Below are 20,549 nucleotides of genomic sequence, written 5' to 3'. Positions count from 1 at the left end.
AATGTAATACGTCCTTAGTTTTTCTGCCTAAAATGCATAATATTGGTCTAATTTTAAAGAATCATTGGCCTGTACTCTTCAGAAATGTCAGTGTCATAAACAACAGAGACACACTGAGGAACTCTTCCAGCTCAAAGGACACCAAAGGGACAACAGCTAAATGCAAGCTTTGAACCTGGAGTCAAGAGGGGAATGCTTTAAAAGGGCATTACTATGACAACTGCCTAAAATGGAATCAGGACTGTGCACTGGTAGAGAGCATTCTGCCAATGGTAGATTTCCCTGAATTTGATCATTTTACTGTTGGCTATGTATGAGCAGGTTCCTCACGTATACACTACTGGTGGGAATGCAAATTAGTTCAGTCCCTGCGGAAAGCAGTTTGGAGATGTCTCAAAGAAGTAAAAATAGAACTACCATTTGACTCAGCAATCCCTGGGTATATACCCAAAGGAAAATAAATTGCTCTACCAAAAAGAGACATATACTTGCATGTTCATTGCAGCACTGTTCATAATAGCAAAGACACAGAATCAACCTAGGTGCCCATCAACGGTGCATTAGATAAAGAAAATGTGGTATACATACATCATGGAACACTATGCAGCCATAAAAAATGAAATCATGGGCCAGGCACGGTGGCTCACACCTGCAGTCCCAGCACTTTGGGAGGCTGAGGCGGGTGGATCACGAGGTAAGGAGATCGAGACCATCCTGGCTAACACAGTGAAACCCCGTCTCTGCTAAAAATACAAAAAATCAGCCGGGTGTGGTGGCGGGCGCCTGTAGTCCCAGCTACTCGGGAGGCTGAGGCAGGAGAATGGCATGAACCCAGGAGGTGGAGCTTGCAGTGAGCTGAGATTGTACCACTGCACTCCAGCCTGGGCGACAGAGCGAGACTCTGCCTCAAAAAAAAAAAAAAAAAAAAAAAAAGGAAAAAAGAAATCGTGTTCTTTAAAGCAACGTGGATGAAGCTAGAGGTCATTATCCTAAGCAAACTGATGCAGAAACAGAAAACCAAATATCACATGTTTTCACTTATAAGTGGGAGCTAAATCTTCGGTTCACGTGGACATAAAGATGGCAACAGTAAACACTGGGGACTCCAAAAGGAGGGAGGGAGGTGGGGCCAGGGCTGAAAAACTTCCTCTTGTATACTATGTTCACTATCTGGGTGATGAGATCAATAAAGCCCGAATCTTAGCACCACACAAAACCTGCACATGTACCCCCCGAACTAAAATAAAAATGCAACTTTTTTTAAAAGAACAGGTTTTTGTTCTTAGAGGGAGTGGGGAGAGAGAGAGAATACATGTTAAACATGGGAATGATTACTGAGGGATGTGTATCAGTGTACTTTCTTTTATGCTGGCAATTTTTCTCTCAATTTGAAAATTTTCAAGGTAAATGTTGGGAAAAAAAGAACAAAAAGGTAGAACTGTGTCTCTTACATTCTTTAATTAAATGTGGCCGGGCGTGGTGGCTCAAGCCTGTAATCCCAGCACTTTGGGAGGCCGAGGTGGGTGGATCACAAGGTCAGGAGATCGAGACCATCCTGGCTAACACGGTGAAACCCCGTCTCTACTAAAAATGTCAAAAAATTAGCCGGGCGTGGTGGTGGGCGCCTGTAGTCCCAGCTACTCAGGAGGCTGAGGCAGGAGAATGGCGTGAACCTGGGAGGTGGAGTTTGCAGTGAGCCGAGATCGTGCCACTGCACTCCAGCCTGGGCGACAGAGCGAGACTCTGCCTCAAAAAAAAAAAAAAAAAAAAAAAAATTAGATGTATCCTTATGAAACATGTACAGGCAGCAGAGAGGAATTTTTAGGTATTCAGAGATGAACTGAACACTGCAAAGTCCTGCTTTTGATGATCTTACTCGATACTATATCTTTATATGTACAGACATGAGTGTTTATTTTCCACCATATAAAGTTACTTATTGTAATTACATTTTAATTTTAAATCTAAAAAAAAAAAAAAAAAAGCGACAGAGCGAGACTCTGCCTCAAAAAAAAAAAAAAAAAAAAAAAAAATTAGATGTATCCTTATGAAACATGTACAGGCAGCAGAGAGGAATTTTTAGGTATTCGGAGATGAACTGAACACTGCAAAGTCCTGCTTTTGATGATCTTACTCGATACTATATCTTTGTATGTACAGACATGAGTGTTTATTTTCCACCATATAAAGTTACTTATTGTAATTACATTTTAATTTTAAGGAAAGCAATTATGAAGCACTGACATTCTGAATCCTTTTAAATGATTGGAGAGAACACTGTTAATTGCAACAAATCAGATAAAAAGAAAACAGCAAGATTTTACTATATTTGGTAAAAACAATTAACAAGATCATAATTTCAAAAATTGTAGACAATGCAAATCTAATATAATTTGAATTTAGTATTTTTTTACCTCAGTTTGGTGACAAATGGTGTCATAAATTATTCCCAACACTTTACTTTTCACTGTTTGACCATAGTCCCAATTCTTCAGAAACAAGAGCCACTGGGGCCCAGGAGCAACACAGATGTCAACATCTCCTCAATATATGGCTTCAGATGAAGTTTTCCTAAAATTTCACCTATTTATTGCCAAACACCTTCTCGCTATTAATTTTTTTTAAATGTATGTAAAGAGAAGACAGTAATAGTTTGCCAGTGTTCTTTCCTTCGGTTCCACTCCCTCCCTCATTTCAAGGTAAAGGGATGTTTGTAAACAGTTAATGCTCTCCCCTTCGTCAATCTGTGTGCACCACATTCTCAGCCATCAGGACTTTATTTATCCTTAATGACTATTATATATATATATATTAGTGAGACAACCAAGTCTTCATGTAGCTATGTCAGGTCTCTAATGATGCAAATAATCTGATTACCATAAACACACGATTAGTGTGAAGGGTATCAGGTTACTGTTTAGACTGTGTTGAGGGTCAATTAGTGGTTTAATCAGCTGGCATTAGTGAGTAACTACTGTGCCCCGTACTGGGCTCAATGGGGCAGAACGCTTCTGGGGCCCCAGCATCCAAGTGTGTGAAAGGTCTTGTTAAGAAAAACATATTGTAATTTTCTTATTGTGAACTCTGGGACGACTGGCCTGAGAGGGACCTTTGAAAGACTTAATGAAATCTGCCAAGACACTATTTGAAGCATGACAAATGGTCGCAGTTGAATAGTTGCTTTGCTGCTGATGATATAAATCAGACTCTGATATAATGCAAAGCAGAATCTCTGGTAACGGAGTAGGAAGTGGAAGAATTTTTGCCATCCATAATTTTCACTTACATTTGCACAGGTTTTGACAATGTACAAAGTGACCTTTAGTATATAATTTGTTACTGTTGTTTGTTTGTTTTTGAGACAGAGTCTCACTCTATTGCTCAGGCTGGAGTGTGGCACAATCTGGGCTCACTGTAGCCTCTGGCTCCCAGGTTCAATGGATTCTCATACCTCAGCCTCCCAAGTAGCTGTGACTACAGGTGCACACCACCACGTCTAGCTAATTTTTGTATTTTTTGTAGAGATGGGGTTTCGCCATGTTGGCCAGGCTGGTCTTGAACTCCTGACCTCAAATGATCTGCCCTCCTTGGCCTCCCAAAGTGCTGCGGTTACAGGCGTGAGCCATGGTGGCCGGCCATGTATATAATTTTAATTCTTCCTCAGCTGACCCAGCATCAGACAAGACAGGAACCATAATCTCAGGGTCTCTTGTCACATATGGGCCACAGAGGCTGAAGAGAGGTGATCGCATGGGCTGAGATGAGAAGCATGGGGAGATGGAGGGGCTGGGACAAGAACACCAGTCCTTCTGACTCCTTCATAGTCTTTTATACTTGCCCTTCTCAAACTGTCATGTGGACAGGGGTCACTAGGGGTTGTGGCTAAAATTAGATTCTGATTCAGGGGATTTGGAACAGGGATAAGGACTCTGCGTTTCCAACAACCTCCGGGGTGATATTGATGTTGCTGGTCTGGGGTCCATATTTTGAGTAGCAAGACTTTACATTACCTTTGTTTATCTACCAAAAAAAAAAAGTCATTAAAAAAACTCTCAAAAAGTAAAAGAAATCTAGATCTTCTGATGTACTACCTAGAATGGATGATTTTATTTTTTACAAATGCATGTAAAATACAGAATTGGTCATTGAAAAGTCCCTGTTGAAAATACGGTAGCTGCTGCTCAATAAAAAGAAATCTAAAGCAGCAAAAAGACATTTGCCCTATTTAAATCCAGAGATAAATGATTGCTAATGTCTGGCTGACAGCCAAGTTGTAATTGTCCAGCATTTAATTTTTGGCTACATTTCCCCAAGTCCTGAAACGGTGGAATAAGACTTACCCGAGTGCCTTCTTGCAGGCAGCAATCGAGGTGCCCACAAGATGGCGCTCCCGGGTCGGCATTGGCCCTGGCGCGGGCCCCTGGGTGGAGCCCGCAGGCCTGGAGGAGGGACGTCGCCTGCCCGTGTTTAGGACACAAAGCCGCACGCTTTCTGCGCCAGGAGAGCGAATCCATGGCACCCAAGAGACTCCGAGGTACTTATTGAAGTTATCAAAGCAACAGCATCTAATTTAGTTTTTGTTTTCCAATTCCTGAAGCAGGGATGCGGAGACAGAGGCTTCGAACAAAGAAACCGCCCTGCTCTCAAAGGTGGAGCACTCGGAAAATGCAAGACGTTTATATTTCATTCTCTGAAAAGGAGCCCATAGCTCTTGTTCCTTCAAAAAGAATTACTGAGCAACTCAACAAACAAGGCTCTGCAGTGGAGGCGGAGCAGCAGACTTCTGGGTGGGTTTGCACATGAAAGAAATATTAACCAAAGAAACTGGGAGAAGCTTGAGGAGGGCGCCCATCTGCAAGGGCCCCCCTTGGGGACGCCCTACTGACCCTTAGGAGAGGCTGGGCCTGGAAACGCAGGTCCGGAAACTACCTGCAAAAAGGGGATAGTTCGGGCCAGGAACAAGACAAAAACTGTCGAAGGATGAAGTGTGGCCCCCAGCACATCCTTAGGAGCAAAACATTGTCCACTGATGATGTCAGAATCCTCCAAGGGAGAGATTCTGTTGTGAGATGAGTCTATTTTACCAAAATTGTATTGACTTTACTCAACATGTTCATAAACAATTAGGAAAATCAGCATTTTCCCTGGATCGGTTGGAAAAAAAAAAAAAAAAACCTCCTAAAGTAATTATAAGTAAGACAATGAGAGATTGCCCCATACTAGGTAATTTTTTTTTGAGACAGGGTCTCACTCTGTCACCCAGGCTGGAGTACAATGGCATGATCATGGCTCACTGCAGTCTCAACCTCCTGGGCTCAAGGGATTCCCCCCACCTCGGCCTCCCAAGTAGCTGGGACTACAGGCACATGCTACCATGCCCAGCTAATTTTTAAAATATTTTTTAGAGATGGGGCTCTCTCTTTGCTGCCCAGGCTGGTCTCCAACTCCTGGGCTCAAGCAATCCACCTGCCTTGGCCTCCCGAAATGCTGGGATTACAGATGTGAGCTGCCACACCGGGCCACATTTTAACTACTTTATTATCTCATTTAATCATCAATAGCAATCCTGCAACATAGTTACTATTATGATTTCCATTTTGCATGTGGGGAAGTCCAGGTACAGAAAATCTAGATATCTTATCCAAGGTCACACAGTTAGCAAGTGGCAGGCCCAGGACTTAGATCCAGGCTAAACTCTTGGCTAAAGCCTGAGTTTTTAACTGCTGTAACCACTCAGCCTCTTGAGAAAAAGCAACTATTGGGCCTGGCACGGTGGCTCATGCCAGTAATCCCACCACTTTGGGAGGCTGAGGCGGGTGGATCTACCTGAGGTCAGGTGTTCAAGACCAGCCTGACCAACATGTTGAAACCTCGTCTCTATTAAAACATACAAAAATTAGCCAGGCATGGTGGTGGGCATCTGTAATCCCAGCTACTCAGGAGGCTGAGGCAGGAGAATCACTTGAACCCAGGAGGTGGAGGTTGCACTGAGCCGAGATCGTGCCATTGCACTCCAGCCTGGGTGACAGAGCGAGACTCCCATCTAAAAAAAAGAAAAGAAAAGAAAAGAGCACCTATCAGTGAATTAGTGGCTGCTGGCTTGGGGAAGGGTAGGCTGAAATGTCAAATAGTCGCTGAGCCTGGAACTATTTCCCTTCACTGATGACCATTTGAGACAGGGATCTGAAAACCAAGGTTTCCAGTCTGAATAAACTAGTTTGCATTAATAAGGCTAGATCATATACCAGAAAAATCATCTGCAAAGCAATAAATCAGATTTTCTGGCACTTTAAAACGAATCCCTGTTGATAGCTTAGGCATGATATTCATTCTTGCAGGAGAGCAGGGTAGTAATTAGTAATTTACTATACATGGCCAAGGGAACTCTAGGACATTGGGAAAATCTGATTCAATAAATGCAGTTTGAGGCTAAAGAGAATTATGAGAGCAATTTTCTCAGTGTAATAAGTACAGTATATTCCTGATGGTGGCCAGAGGTTTTAAAAGGAAAGTGGAAATACTGCAGAGTGGATTAAAATCACACAAATAATTTTAAAATCTGGAACAAAGAGCTTATAAAGAAGGACTCAGGATGTGTTGAGCTCAGAAATAAGAGGTGGGGGGTTAACTTAATGATTTTCAAGAAAATGAAAAGCATACTACGGTTTTCTGTCTTCTCTGACGACACAAGATGAAGAATTTAAATTGTGGTGTAGCGTTAGGTTAGATTCGGGCCAGTTTGTAAAGTGGGAAGCTGAGGCAAAGGTATCGAATGAACATGATATATGCAAATCAGCCTTGACAGGTCTGGGGTACACAGGTTTGCATTCCTCATGTTCATGAACTGGAGACAACCTCCTAAAACAAGGTGCTTTTCAGCTCTTCTGAGGAGAGGAAACCTTATTCAAAACTTTAACGTTGAAACCCTATTCTAGGGGAGATTGTGCTGGCTAAAACCTGGGATGGGAGGCTCTGCAGGGTACCTGCTCACCTTGCCCACCGGCCACCACCCCTGGCCTTCCTGCGTGGGCGCTACCTTGGGGCAACAGGGACTCTGAATCAGGGCTTCTCACTGGAAAAGTGAAAGGACGGGGTTTTCTGGCATTTTCCATTGCCTAACTACAAAAATATTTTAAAAGCCTCATTGTTCACACGGTGAAAATGAACATTCTAATAGAAAAACATAAGGAAGGGCAGTAAGTTTGGAATTAAACCCTACAAAGCAATACGGCAGTAATTCTAAACTTTCCAATACACGTTCAACACTTACTAGTCATTAACAATTCATCAGGTTCTTGAATCTTCAAAGAGGAACAGAATGTAGAGAAAATATATGCCTGACAATCATCTAGGGACTTATATTTCAGGTGGTAAAACCCACAGACAGTTAAACCCAAAAGTGGTAAGCTCTGTGCCCTGCTCCTGGTCAGCCCTCAAACGTTTGTTGAATGAATGCATAAAAGTCCATGGGGGAGAATACTTGACTTTGAGACAAGTGGTAACAAGCTACCTAAGTTTTAAACTGGTGGTTTGGGAAATTAGTTTAGCAGATGCGAAGTGGGAGGCTCCTGGGAGAAGGCACAGTGAAAATGTGGAAGATATGTTAGAACAAAAATAACTGGGAAGAGGCAAATGGCAATGAATGACACTCATTCAGTGAGAAGGAAAAAACTATCTAGAAAACTATTTATTTGATCATTTGCTGACAAATGATTCTTCATTTGAATGACTTGCTAAAATTCAGCCCCTAGTTCTGAACAGCTGTGCACACAGGAATCTTTAAATACTGCCCCACAGCCCCAGAATCAGATCACTTCCAAGCTTACATCTTTATGCCCCAAAAGGGAATCAGTCAGTTTAAAAAGCATTTACCAGAAAAAGAGAGAATCTTTTTTTTTTTTTTTTTCTGGATGCTGTGTTTTCCATTAAGTAGGTGGTAAATTTATATGGATTGTCGTTTTCAAGAAAATGACAAAGACCAGAGGGAAAAAGAAAAGTCTGGAAGGGCATCCTTTAATTGCTGATATTTAAAACTGTATTCAACTTTCTTAGTTAAATAATGCCCCTTGCCAATAAAATTATCTTTAATTCTAATATAACTAGAAAGTAGTCTATTAGTTATACTTTTGTTTTTACCCTGATCCATAGGAGGGAAAAAGACTGATAAAGAAAGCTGGTGGGTGCATCCTTCCTTCCCCAAGGAGAAGATGCACTCCGAGTTACAGGAAGTAGCATCTTTGACATTCACCCAAGGAGAGACTTTATGCAAAGAGATTAGGAGATGTAAGTTAGTGACATCTGAGAGCAGAGTGGAGAGGAGAGGAACACAAAGAGAAAGGCAACAGGCAAGGCAGAGCCGTGGGGCCCTGAGAACCAGTTGATACACAATTGTTAAGTCAGCTCTTGACATCCTGAGGTAGCTCTGAAGTGATGGAGAGCACTGGTCCAGGCCTGGTTGGATCAAACAAGGACCAGGTGATGTCAGGATCATCGTTCCCCATGCTGAGGATTGCATGCCACAGTCTTCAGAAATGCTTCCGAGGTCCAAGAGTGATTACAAGAGTGGGAGACAAATGAGGAAAAATAAGGGCTCTCTGTGGCACTTGCATCAGAAAACTCTTACAACAGGGATAAGAAGCTATCGAAGTACATAAAATTCCATCAACGAAATCCATCCACAAAGAGTTAAGGAATCGCACTAGTTCAATGGGGAAAACGTTTCTGTTTCAGCAGCTAATGAAAATGGAAAATCAGTGCCACTGAAGACACGCTTCCTAAAAGCTTAAATCTAGCTTATGCTAGCTTAATAAATCCTGCTGTAAATGTCTCACTGTAAGGAGAGTTTAAAGGATAACAATAGGGATGTATAAAAGATAAGAAAAAACTTTGGTAAGTAGTTCAAGGAACTAGGATTTTCTTACTTGGTTGGTTGTTTGCCTGGACCAGAGAAAAAGAGAGAATAAAAATCTATCTTTGGAATTAAATAAAAGAAAATTCATACTTATCAGATAATAGTTTCGTACATTTCATATTTTCCAGAGAGATATGACAAATAATTCATTTGTGCATTATAACTCCACACAGATAATTTTGCCAGTTTTACAAATGTGGAAACTAGCAAGCTAACAATGGAATCCAAACTAGTGTGCAAGTTTCCAGGTTTCTCTCCTCATCTGAGACCTTTTTGACCCAGGAATCTCTGAAGAACTAAAGTGAAATGTGACGCCTAAGGCATCTGTTCTGAGGGGAGAGAGAGAGGGCAGTGGTCAGTAAAAGATCACAGCAGGACCCAGCACTGCCATAAAGATAAGGGTCAGCCTATGTGTCCAGGCAATCAGAAGAACCCAAAAGGAACTGAAGTTGCTGGACTATTTAAATTAAATGGAGCATTCTCTACTTCATTTCGGCTGCTGTCATGGCAAATCTGTTTGTGAACAAACACTGGTGTGTGCCTGGTGGATGTTTCAGATCTCTTGGCTGAGATACGCAGAGGCTGACAGTGTGTCGACAGCTAGAAGTGAATGGGTGCTGAAGAATAATAAAAGGGTGAGACCAACATAAAAAGTATGTCAGGCGCAGTGGCTCACGCCTGTAATCCCAGCACTTTGGGAGGTTGAGGCAAGTGGATCACAAGGTCAGGAGTTCGAGACCAGCCTGGTCAATATGGTGAAACCCCATCTCTACTAAAAATACAAAAAAATTAGCTTGGCGTGGTGGCACATGCCTGTAACCCCAGCTACTTGGGAGGCTGAGCCAGGAGGATCGCTTGAACCTGGGAGGTGTAGGTTGCAGTGAACAAGATCGTGCCACTGCATTCCAGCCTGGAGAAAGAGTGAGACTCTGTCTCAAAAAAAAAAAAAAGAAAAAAGTATATAGGCCATCAATTATCCTCTGGCATGGTGATTGTGTAAAATCATTTGTGGCTGGGCACAGTGGCTCATGCCTATAAACCCAGCACTTTGGGAGGCGGCAGTGGAGGGATCACTTGAGGCAAGGGGTAGGTAAAGACTATAGTGAGCTACAATGGCACCACTGTCCTCCAGCCTGGGTGACAGAACAAGACCCCATCTCTGGAAAAAAAAACAAAAACAAAAAAAAGAAACACACATGCAAAAACAACAAAAAAACCAAAAAACACCATTTGCAAGGTTGAAGCAGTAGACAGCTCATTAGTCATTTAAAAACATTTCATTGCTGCTAGCATCTCACATTGAGGCTAAATTTTATCAGCTGGGGACATGCCCAGGAGCCTTGTGGCACTCTGTGGCCCCTGAGCAGTGGGCAGCATCTCACCCACTTGTCAAGGTGGGATGTCTGGGGTCTTGAGGCTTCAAGAACAGTGGGGGTTTCCTGGCCCTTCACCGCAGGCATCTCTAACTGTACCTCCTGCAGGCAGGTGGCCTAGGGAGGCCGGCAAGAGTGGCTACTGTCACCATCTCAGCCTGGAAGGTGCTGCAGTGGTTGTCAGCAGAGGCACAGCACTCTTCCCTGTACCAGCCTTTAGCAAGTACAAATCATTTAAGCAACACAAAATAGACTCAGGGTCAAAAGTAACTCTCCTAAAGAAAGATTGAGAAACAGGGAAAGCATTGGCAGTGTTGACATGTGCTATTCTCGCTGTCCTGAGTCAGAAGCGGGTTTTTATGTTTCACATTTTGAGCGGTCTACATCTCAACAGTTGGCCTGCAAGATGGAAAGGCTGCGAGATTGGGGGTTCCCGGCAAAAATGGTGCAGCCAGACGGTGCGGACTGAAACCTGCTGCTGCCATTTGCTATCGGTGGAACCTCAGGGAAATGGTTCAGTCTGAGCTTCCATTTCTGCACCTGTAAAGCAGTGGTAATAACAATATCGACCTCCTCTCCCTCAAATGAGTGGAGTCACGGTAGGTGACTTAATATTTGAAAACAAAACAGTGTCTGACATAAAGTAAGTGATACAGTATGTTATTTTTTTAAATTGGGTTTCTGTCATTCAGAATCCGTCCTCACAGAGGAAACTACCTTCATGCTAAGAATCAGGTTTTCAAGTCACCGATAAAAGATCATGTGCCCCGTATCATAACTAAACCGATACCAAACTTCAGCTGCTCCTAGATAGATGACTTCTATGCAATTCAATGCTTCCTCTTCCTTGTTCAGAGTCCTAGTGACACACTTTTCCACTGGAAGTCTCATCCAGCCATGGTGAAGGCTCAGGGAAAGGGGCTTATAAAGTCTTGAACTTCTTCAGGAAGTGGGGACAAGAAGCGCCATTCAGAGCAGAGGCATCTTTCTCCTGCGAAGAGCTCAAAGGTCAGGGCCCCATAGGCTGAGATTGCCTTGCAAATGGAAGAGAAGATCTGCTCTTTAAGGGCAGAGACTGGGCTGGGAGTGTGATGGAAAAGTACCCTGTGGCTGACTGGCACCAGCCCAGATGGACGAGGAGGGCAGGGCTGGAAGCAGGCCAGGTGCCATCAGGAGAGGTGACAGCAGCAGGCCAGGAGCGTCAGGAGAGGTGACAGCAGCTGCCTGCTCAATAGCCGGTTGTTTCTTTCGCTTCTCGTTCTCCCGCCCACACCGAAAATTCTGTGCTGTGTTTGTCCTGGCCCAACTTCCATTTCAGATTTGGAACAATGAACAAACCTCAACTCAGTGCTCTAATTCAACACTGAGTTTTGTGTTTCACTAGGCAATGCCAGATAATAAACAAAAAAAATTTAGAAGGGGCCCCTGCCATCTGTCAAAATAAGAAACGGAAGAGACAAAGTGTGTCCACTCACATTTTGGGAAATCTGACCCCTGAGACCTTGAAGGCACTAAGTAGAGGCCATCACACCGGCACGCACTTTTCCACCTTAACGAGTCAGAGTCTCCACTGTACCTCAGACCTGCGACTGCAGCCCCAAAACCTGAACTCTGTGGGGCAGACGGATGCTCACTGGTTGTCCTTTACTGGGAAAGAGCCATTGTCTTCTCTGAGATAACACTGACTCTGAGGATACGCAAAGGTTTTAGCTTTCCTTGCCACAAACCTAACACAGGTGTGCCCCCTTAAGCAGACTCATTGCTGGAGCCATCGTGGAGACCACCTGGTCGGGTTCTTGTTTCAGAGGAATGGGGCACTGTGGGAGACTGGAAGGAATTTTGACAGCTGGGTCTGTTTCCAGCTTTTGAGTGGTCTACAACTGTGCTGTTTATACTGTAACCATTAGTCACCTGTGACTATTAACATTTAATTCAATTAAATAACACTAAAACTCCAGCTTTTTAGCCACGCTAGCTACATTCCAAGTGATCAATTAGTGGCATGTGGCTAGAGGCTGCTGTACTGGGCACCATGATATAGAACATTTCCACCATCACAGCAAGTTTACCTGGACAATGCTGACTGGACCCCTTTGAGACTTACGTGGTTCACTGGTCACATGGGGGTAACAGCATTTGGCCTGCTTGAAGGTCTGGGTTTGGACCAGATGCCGCTTTCACACGGTTATCTCTATCAAGAGCAGCATCCGCAGTGCTTTGAGCCTCCATCTGTAATGGCTACTCTGTATGTTTTAACTCACATAATCCTCACCCTCCCACAGAGGAAAAAGTGGCATTAATCTCCATTTCTACAGATGAAGAACTGGAGGCCTGGAGGAGCCAAATAGTTTGCTCAGAAAAGCCAGTAAGTGCCGGAGCAGGGATTTCCATCACTATCACCCTAACTTCACAGCTCCAACAGGATTCGAAGTTCCCCAGCTCTGAGATCTCTGCTACAAAGACACATCAGGACTGAGTTGAACTCCTACTGTGATTTTTGGAGATGTAAAAACTCTCACCTCAGCTGTTATGAGTGACTAGAGTAGGGTTGTGAGATCCGCTAATTCCTGTCTTCTACCTCAGACTATATTTATTTGTTAATTGTGTTATGAAAGTGTTAGTGTATATTTTCACGAGAGTGATAAGGACTCTGTTTTGTGTGTGTGCGCGTGTGTGTCTGTGTTTATAGGATAAAGTATATATACAACCTTCTTATAATGGGAAATGAGTGTATATATGTAAAACATACCGTAAGCAATGCTAAATGTAAATACTAAAACTAACAGAGCACAGGGTAACACTCAGGAAGAGGAGCAGAGACTTGGGGGGGCCCCCCTCAGGCGCTGGCAATGTCCCAGGTCTTGACCTGGGTGGCAGTTATATGGGCGTCTACACAGGCAGAAAGTCACTGACCTACACACTGAAGTTTAGTGTCCTTTATATGCGGTATGTGATATTTCAATAAAAATGCCAAAAAGCATGTCAACGGAAATGTAAACCCAAGTTATTCATTATTAGCTAAATATGTGTCTCTTTGTTCACCATAAAATGAATGTGAGAGAACTGGAGCGAGTTAGAAATATAACAGCTGAGCTATTTTGATAGATTTTGTGAAATTGCTCTCCCAAGGGACCCTAGACTCCCTGTATCATAAGTAATGATGGAATCATCAAACAGCATTACTGCTTCTTGCCAGTCCCAGTAAACCAGTTGATAGTCTATCCTTCCCCACCTGGCATGAAGTTCTGGGCAGGCACCAAAGTCTTTCAGTACTTTTTAGTTACAAGAACGGTGTCATTTCAACAGTCAAAATGTCCAGTCCAGTATATTCTTCAAAACCTCAGTCCAGCCTCCCTCCAGCCTTGGCGTGGGCTGCTTCCAGCCTAGTGGCCTGCATAGGAGACCCTTTCGGATGTCCCCACCACCTCTCCACTGGCGGGCTATTGCTTCCGGTCCTGCAGCTCACCAGGGGAAAACAATAATTTAGTGTGATAGTGCAGGGGGAGCCCAGTCCTGGCTCTCTCTCTAGATGTGGCAGGCGGGCAGTGGCCAGTGGCCAGCTTTTCCTGTGTGGGCCTTGGTGAGACTTTGGAGACCTCTCTGTGAGAGACTTAGGGCCAGCTCCCCTGACCCTGGCAATGTCTGCCCTCCTGTGAGTCACTTTCAACTCCCCCAGGCCCTGGGCTGCCAGTGGTTTGCTTCACCCAGCGTCTGTCTACGCATCACCCCTCCAGGACGTCCTCTTGGGCAGGATCCAGGGCCATCCAGATTGGGGGCCATACTCCCCATGGACCCACCTGGTTCACTGAAACACATATGAATGCAGCTCACTCCTAGCATCCACCACTCTTCACTTTGCCCAGCGAGCACCTTTCACCTTAACAGGGGAGGCCAGCTGGGTGGTTTCCTTGAAACGTTTCTCATGTGGCTGGAAGTGAAAAGGAGGCATCACCCTGCCTTCCCCATGGTGGTAGGGAACTGATACAGATGGCTGTCTCTGGAAATTGCCCTCTCCTTGACCTCCCCTGCCTCAACTTCCCACAGGTGGGTGATCACAACTGCTAGCAGGATTGATTTCACGAGCTCTTAGCTGGTTTTGCTTAGGTGGCCTAGCCACTCCATTAAGGCCATGCAGGCTGTTGCTGCTACCTATTGTACCTGCCCCTGTGCCTTTGGTCCTCTGCCTGAATGTCAGAAACAATCTGAAGAATTCAATTTAACAGCTGGCCACACACATAATTACGTTCAGTCCATTGACTGTTAGTGGGCATTTTCCCAGTGGCTTTTCCCAACGGCTGGAAGCCCCTTGAGGTCAGAGACTGCATGGATCTTGTTCACCCCCACACCTATCCCAATGTCTGGAACATTCTGGTGCCCAATTCTTATTAGTGAATGAATCAAGGAGGTGAGAAAACAGAAAAAGGAGTAGCAGTGTTCCTCTGTAAACTCCTTTGGGGAGGAGATTTTTATGTAGGTAGGTCATTTTTGTCTGATCTCATGTTTTAAAAACATTCCCCTAAGCCTACAATTAAGAAAATACATGACTGTTTCATTCTCGGCCACTTGTCATTCACATAGGACCCAGAGCCTGATGGAGCTAGCGGTAACCTGCAGACACAGCTGCAGCTCTTTTACCAGCATCGCTCATGGTCTGTGAAATTCCTCCAATAAATGGACAGAGCATCTCTTCAGAATTGGTTGGTCAATACGATGATTGAGGAAAACCAAAATCGCCATAGATCGTACATGAAAGGCCTTCTACAGAGGCTTGTGCAGAGATCTGAAATGTTTATAGTCAGCCTCCAGCCATCTGTCTGTGCACAGAGGACAAAAGCAATCACGGGAGCATTTGGTTAATAGTACTACAGCTCTGACACCTGCAGGGACCTGGGAATTGTGTAAATGATATGTAAGGTCTCCCAGCAGGAGATGCTCAAGACGCACGTAGACCTCTGATGAAAACGCTTCCTTTACTTAGACTGCCTAAACACACAGCCCTGATTTCTGACCCATTAGTGGTTATAGTCTCTGTCTGGGCTGACTTTGGAAACTTTAAAGGCTAGAAAATGACCTCCAGGAGAGAATGAACAATGGAAACATTGAACTATAAGCTCAATTTGACAAGTATTTACTGGGCATCTGCCATGTGTTCAGCATTGCATTACTATGTGAAAGGAGACACAAAGATGAATGAGACAAGCAAGGAGCTTACAGGCTGGTTATAGGGTGGTGAAATGTGCATCTCTCCTGTCCACAGCTGAAAGGGATTTCATCACACATATCAATATCATGCTTTAGGCTTAATTCAACATCACCTTTAACTTCATCACATCCTTGGGAGAGGTAAAGCAGGGATGGTTATTCTCATTTTCAGAAGAGGAAACTAACACCCGAAGAGGTGGAGAGACCAGCTTGGGGTCCCACAGGGGCTACAGTGGCAGAGCTGGAGTAACAACACTGGTCCCCTGACTCTGGGCTGCTGATCGATAGACAAGGCACATGGGAGAAGCCGAACTTGGGCCTGTGGCTTCACTTTCAGCTTAAAAGGCAACAAATGAGTGAGAAGGTATAACAAAATGAGGAGCAATAGGCCCCAGAAGGTATTCACATATGAAGATTTAAAAAACCCCCTAAAAATGGAACATCCTAGCCTCCCCAAATACTAACTAAAGAAAAAACTAGAAGCCTCCAGGAGAAGAAATGCTATCCTAGCACCACACGGGGTAGAGTTAGGAGGTGACATCCTGGGGCATTCTTATTTCTCTGGAGAACCAACTCCTACCCCCACACTTCTGCAACCTTTACTTCTCCTGAATAAAGTTCAGGGTAGTATCTGCCAATATTAGTTACCTTTGATGAGAAATGAGAAATAAATACATGATGTCTAATACTCTGTGGTAGCCTTGATTCTCTAGATTATTTGTGGGTGAATCTACAGCTTGGTTGATGAAGATCTACAGCTTTTCTGTGTCTAGAAATCGAAGTGGCCTCTCTGGGTAGCCATGTGAGAAAAAATGTAATTGTTACCATGCTTAGCTGTAGTTTTGAGATGAGTACAACTTCCTACTCATTTTTTAAAAGCTACTGATTCAAAATAATCAGGTTGCCACAATAATGCTATATTCTTCCTTAAATGGACTCGACTAGTACAAAGTGAATCAGATAACTACAAATCATCTTATCCAAGCCCTTCACTTTGTGAGGTGAAAACTAAAGACAATAAGGGTGAGGGTTGGTTGACAGTTGGATTATGGCCCAGGGTTTCAGACCAGCAGTCCCATCTACAGCTAGATGCTGCCTTGGGAGAGTAAAGACCTGCAGATAAACTTGGATAAAGATACCAAGATGGGCTGTTACTCTTAAAGCACCATACCAGTCAGCTTGCTTAGGCTCCATGAAGCCAGGGCCACCTTCACATCTTCTGAATGAAATGGCCCAGGCTAGGCCCACAGTTAGTGAGAGGAGGCACTATGAACACAATGAGGCCCCGAGACCGTGAGCTGAGAGCAGCTCTATTTGAACCATTCACCAATCCATCACCAACAGCCTGCCTTGACTTGTGCAAACCGTCCAACGTGGAGGCCAGATGATTACCAGGCAGCCATAAGTGAGTCAGTAAAAGGAAGAAAGGGAATCTGGACACTCAAGCCAGCAAAAAAGAAAAAAAAAATGCCCTAAAACAATTCTCAATAAGCGGAAATTTCACAGAAATGTCCTGCACATGGTTATGTACTTACACAGAGAGGATGAGGAAGGTGACAGGAGATGCACATGACGAGGTTACACCAGGGCATTGATAACCCGCCACAGAGCCGTGAGGCCCACTCACGCATGCAGGGCAGGTAAGGAGAGACCTTGTGGCAAGAACTTCCTTGGGCACATCAGTGAATGAAATAGCCAGGGTGTGTATTTTACCCAGTGGTGAGGTCAGAAGAGAAGACTGGATCCCTGAGCTACTTATGTCACTCACCTATGCCCCTGCTGGAGGGAGAGTCTGAGGAGCTGGGATCCCTCTAACTGGAATTGGAGATGGACAAGCTTGCTTATGTATAAGCACAGCTGCAGTCACTCAGGTCGCAAAGCATCTGAACTGTATAAACAATTCAGCTGCCAAATCAGGTGGCAAAGCTTACTGTAAAACTATTGTAAATGAGGGCTTCTGTACACTAATCTCTCCCCATCTATGAATTTTCTTTACCAAAAAATAAAAAACTCCCAGCATACTGTCATTTGCTTTGTGGTACTTTTGTAGCTACTGTAAAAATTTTATATGGATTGGGAGGGATTCCTGTTTGAGATAATTAGGAAAAGAGGGCACTGGGGATTGAGAAAAGGGAAGTAAGGTGGATAGGGAAGCAAGGCTGGAGGGCTCTGGGAAGAAGATTTGGAAGGGAGGAGGGGAGCTGAGGCCAGGGGAGAGAACCAGCTCAGCCTTGTTGATCGAAGCTACGTTGCATCTTGGAAGCCACTGTGGGCCCCAGGAACTAAATGTCAAGATTTTTGAGAAAAAAAATCAGAGAAGAATAAGATGGACCATGACACAGTGGAAAAATTGTAAATACTAAAACTCATTATGCTGTTTTATCTGCATTGTGGCAAAATGGATTTACCAGCAGCTCACTGGGACTACGGGGAAAAGAGACTAGACATTTCTCATGTGCTAAGGATGGTTCTTGGAATCTGAATCATATAGGATTAAATTTTTTTTAATTTAAGATGTGTAAGATGGAATGTTTACATTATTTAGTATGCTATGTTTACTACTTTATTTTAATTAATATTTAAGATTTTTTATGGGCTTACTTGTGGTGAGGCTTAAATGCCACTTTTCCTAATTAGTAAATTCTCTTACCACGAAGGTTTCAGGAGCCTGCCCTCATGGTGACCCTATTGAATAGACTGTCATTACTGAGGACCATACAGCAGACACGTGATGGCCTCTGTGAATATAGTGGCAAAAACTGCAATTACTTTGGCACCAACCTAATAATAAAGACCTGGGACTACCTCCCCCTGGGAGTGCCATTTGTAACACATGATTCTCATTAGCAGACTGACAAATTTGATTCTATTTCTTTTAATATACGCTGCACATGTTCTGCTGTGAGGCAGGGCCCATTCTCTCTCTCAAACTCTCCTTGCAGGGTGCCAGGCAGGTGGTGTCCAGGAGGGCCTGCCTGCTATGTGGCAGTGGGTAAGAAAAGCATTATGCATGCATCACATCAGGGGGGCAAAGTGGCACCTGACTTTTTTTGTGAAAGGGGAATAAATTCCACAAACGTGCACTGAGAACACATAAACAGATAACAAGTGGGTGCCTGTCAGTGTAACACAATTTAAAAACAGCATTGGGAACCAAAACATCAAAGGGCGTGAGGCAAAATATCTCCAGAATCAGGCCCGGAAAGCACTCCCTGACCAGACCCCAGAGTGTTATTTACTTCCAGGGGGCACTGTGAGGTTTGCGTCTAGTTGGGTGGGGGGCAGGGTACCACTGCAGCTGGCAGCCTCTCAAGCACAACTCCACTTACAGAGAAGACCCTGTGAAAGGTGCTCCCAGGGTAGGTGGCACAGTACAGTGGCCTTGCTGTGGCTCAGGTGCCCATGGGCGAGTGCTGTTTCCTCAGAAGATGCGGGGGCAGGGGAGCCCCGTGTCACTGTGTCATGTCATTTGCAGATCTGAAACAGTGGATGTTGGCAAGCCACGTGTGTCTGCTTTGATCTGCATGCCTAGCCTATTTCTTCCCTTCCTAAGTTCCAGTGTCAAGGTTTCACACTGAACTCCAAAGAATCGGGAGGTGTTTTACATGTGTCACGGCTTAAAAAGATGATTTTTTAAAAATCCTTGTAAGTAATTAATGAGGGCACTGACATACCTGTGCGTGCTTTGAGACCCAGTGACGGAGGACGTTCAGTACTCGGTTGGTAGCCGTTCTCCGTATGATAAACTCTTTATCACATGTTCTCTCAGTGTTGTTAAAGCCTTAGGAGGAAAAGAAACACACACGTGTTGCAGTTAAAGCCACTCCCCTGGGACCTGGAAAAGGTCATATATTTTAGGACATTGGTTAACGAAACCCACAGACGACACTTCTTGGCAGAGAGGTGCGCGTGGCTTCAGACTGTTGTGAACTCCGCTCACCTATTACACTCTCAGCAGCGAGGCCCTCGTGCAGTTACAGGTGCAATTAAATAAGTAATGAGCACGTATTTATTGAAGGCCACTGATTAAAGCTCAAGCTGCTCTCCTGACACCTCCATTTATGCCTGTCTTGCTCTGTAATACAAAGCCAAGAAGGAATTTTAACCAAGTATTTGAGTCAGCATTAATTAATACTTTTGCCTCAAAGTAACTGCACAACCAATAACATTTTCAATATCTGTAGATGGATTAGGCCATATGTTGGCTCATGGATGATTCAAATACTTTACTGTGTATCCCTGTACTGAGAAGCAGTATAGCATCACTGCTAAGAATGTGTATTTAAAAAATACTACAAGAGTAGATTTTAAATGTTTTCACCATACACACACACAAATAGTAAATATGCCAGGTGATAGATCTGTTGGTTTGGTTTGATCATTCCACAACATAAACCTATATGAAAGCATCACATCGTACCCCATAAGAATATAATATCTACAATTATTATTTGTCAATTAAGAAGGAAATTTACAAAAACCCCATGGATTCCACAACCAGACTGCCTGCTCTCAAATCACTGTTCTCCCACCCTGGCAAGTTACGTCGCCTCTCTGGTGACCAGCTTCCCATGTTCCTCATGAGATAATAAGCGTACCTACCTCATAGAGCTGTTGTGGGATTAAGACTTTTAATACATGTTAAACATCTAAAATGGCACTTGCACAGCAGTGAGACTGTGTGCAATAAATGTTAGCTATGATTAGCAATGTTAGCTATGATTAGCTATGATTACAATTCAGTCTTGGTTCACTGTCTTTGAGTCTTCTCTGTGCTGGCTAATGTCTCTATCTTGGCTACCTTTTCATTATCAAGAAACCATTTTAATATTTTTCCACTGACACTCTGTTTTAAAACATTCTGCCTTCCAATCACAGTGAAATCACATTTCCTTTAAACATCAATTAAAGCCTTATATAACTTCAGTGGCAAACTTTTTGAAAGAGTTGTCTAGGTTGGGCGCGGTGGCTCACGCCTGTAATCCCAGTACTTTGGGAGGCCGAGGTGGGCGGATCACAAGGTCAGGAGATCGAGACCATTCTGGCTAACACAGTGAAACCCC

General features: G+C 43.9%; 1 protein-coding gene across 2 annotated transcripts in view; it reads right to left on the bottom strand.

Moving 5' to 3' along the window:
• RASGRF2 (Ras protein-specific guanine nucleotide-releasing factor 2) overlaps positions 1-20,549 on the bottom strand; it is a 280,870-nt gene that overhangs the window by 30,992 nt on the left and 229,329 nt on the right. For both annotated transcript variants that reach the window (XR_001000901.1, XM_011934344.1), the window contains exon 18: positions 19,161-19,267. Coding sequence is in view for 1 of the 2 variants with exons in the window: in XM_011934344.1 (XP_011789734.1) it covers positions 19,161-19,267 (107 nt within the window). In the remaining variant the exon portion in view is untranslated. The remainder of the gene's footprint in view (positions 1-19,160; positions 19,268-20,549) is intronic.

This window comes from Colobus angolensis, unplaced genomic scaffold (genome assembly GCF_000951035.1).
Source record: "Colobus angolensis palliatus isolate OR3802 unplaced genomic scaffold, Cang.pa_1.0 Scaffold134, whole genome shotgun sequence".
Taxonomy (NCBI): domain Eukaryota; kingdom Metazoa; phylum Chordata; class Mammalia; order Primates; family Cercopithecidae; genus Colobus; species Colobus angolensis.
The sequence above is the reverse complement of the archived record's forward strand: the minus strand, read 5'-3'. Positions and strand labels throughout refer to the sequence as shown.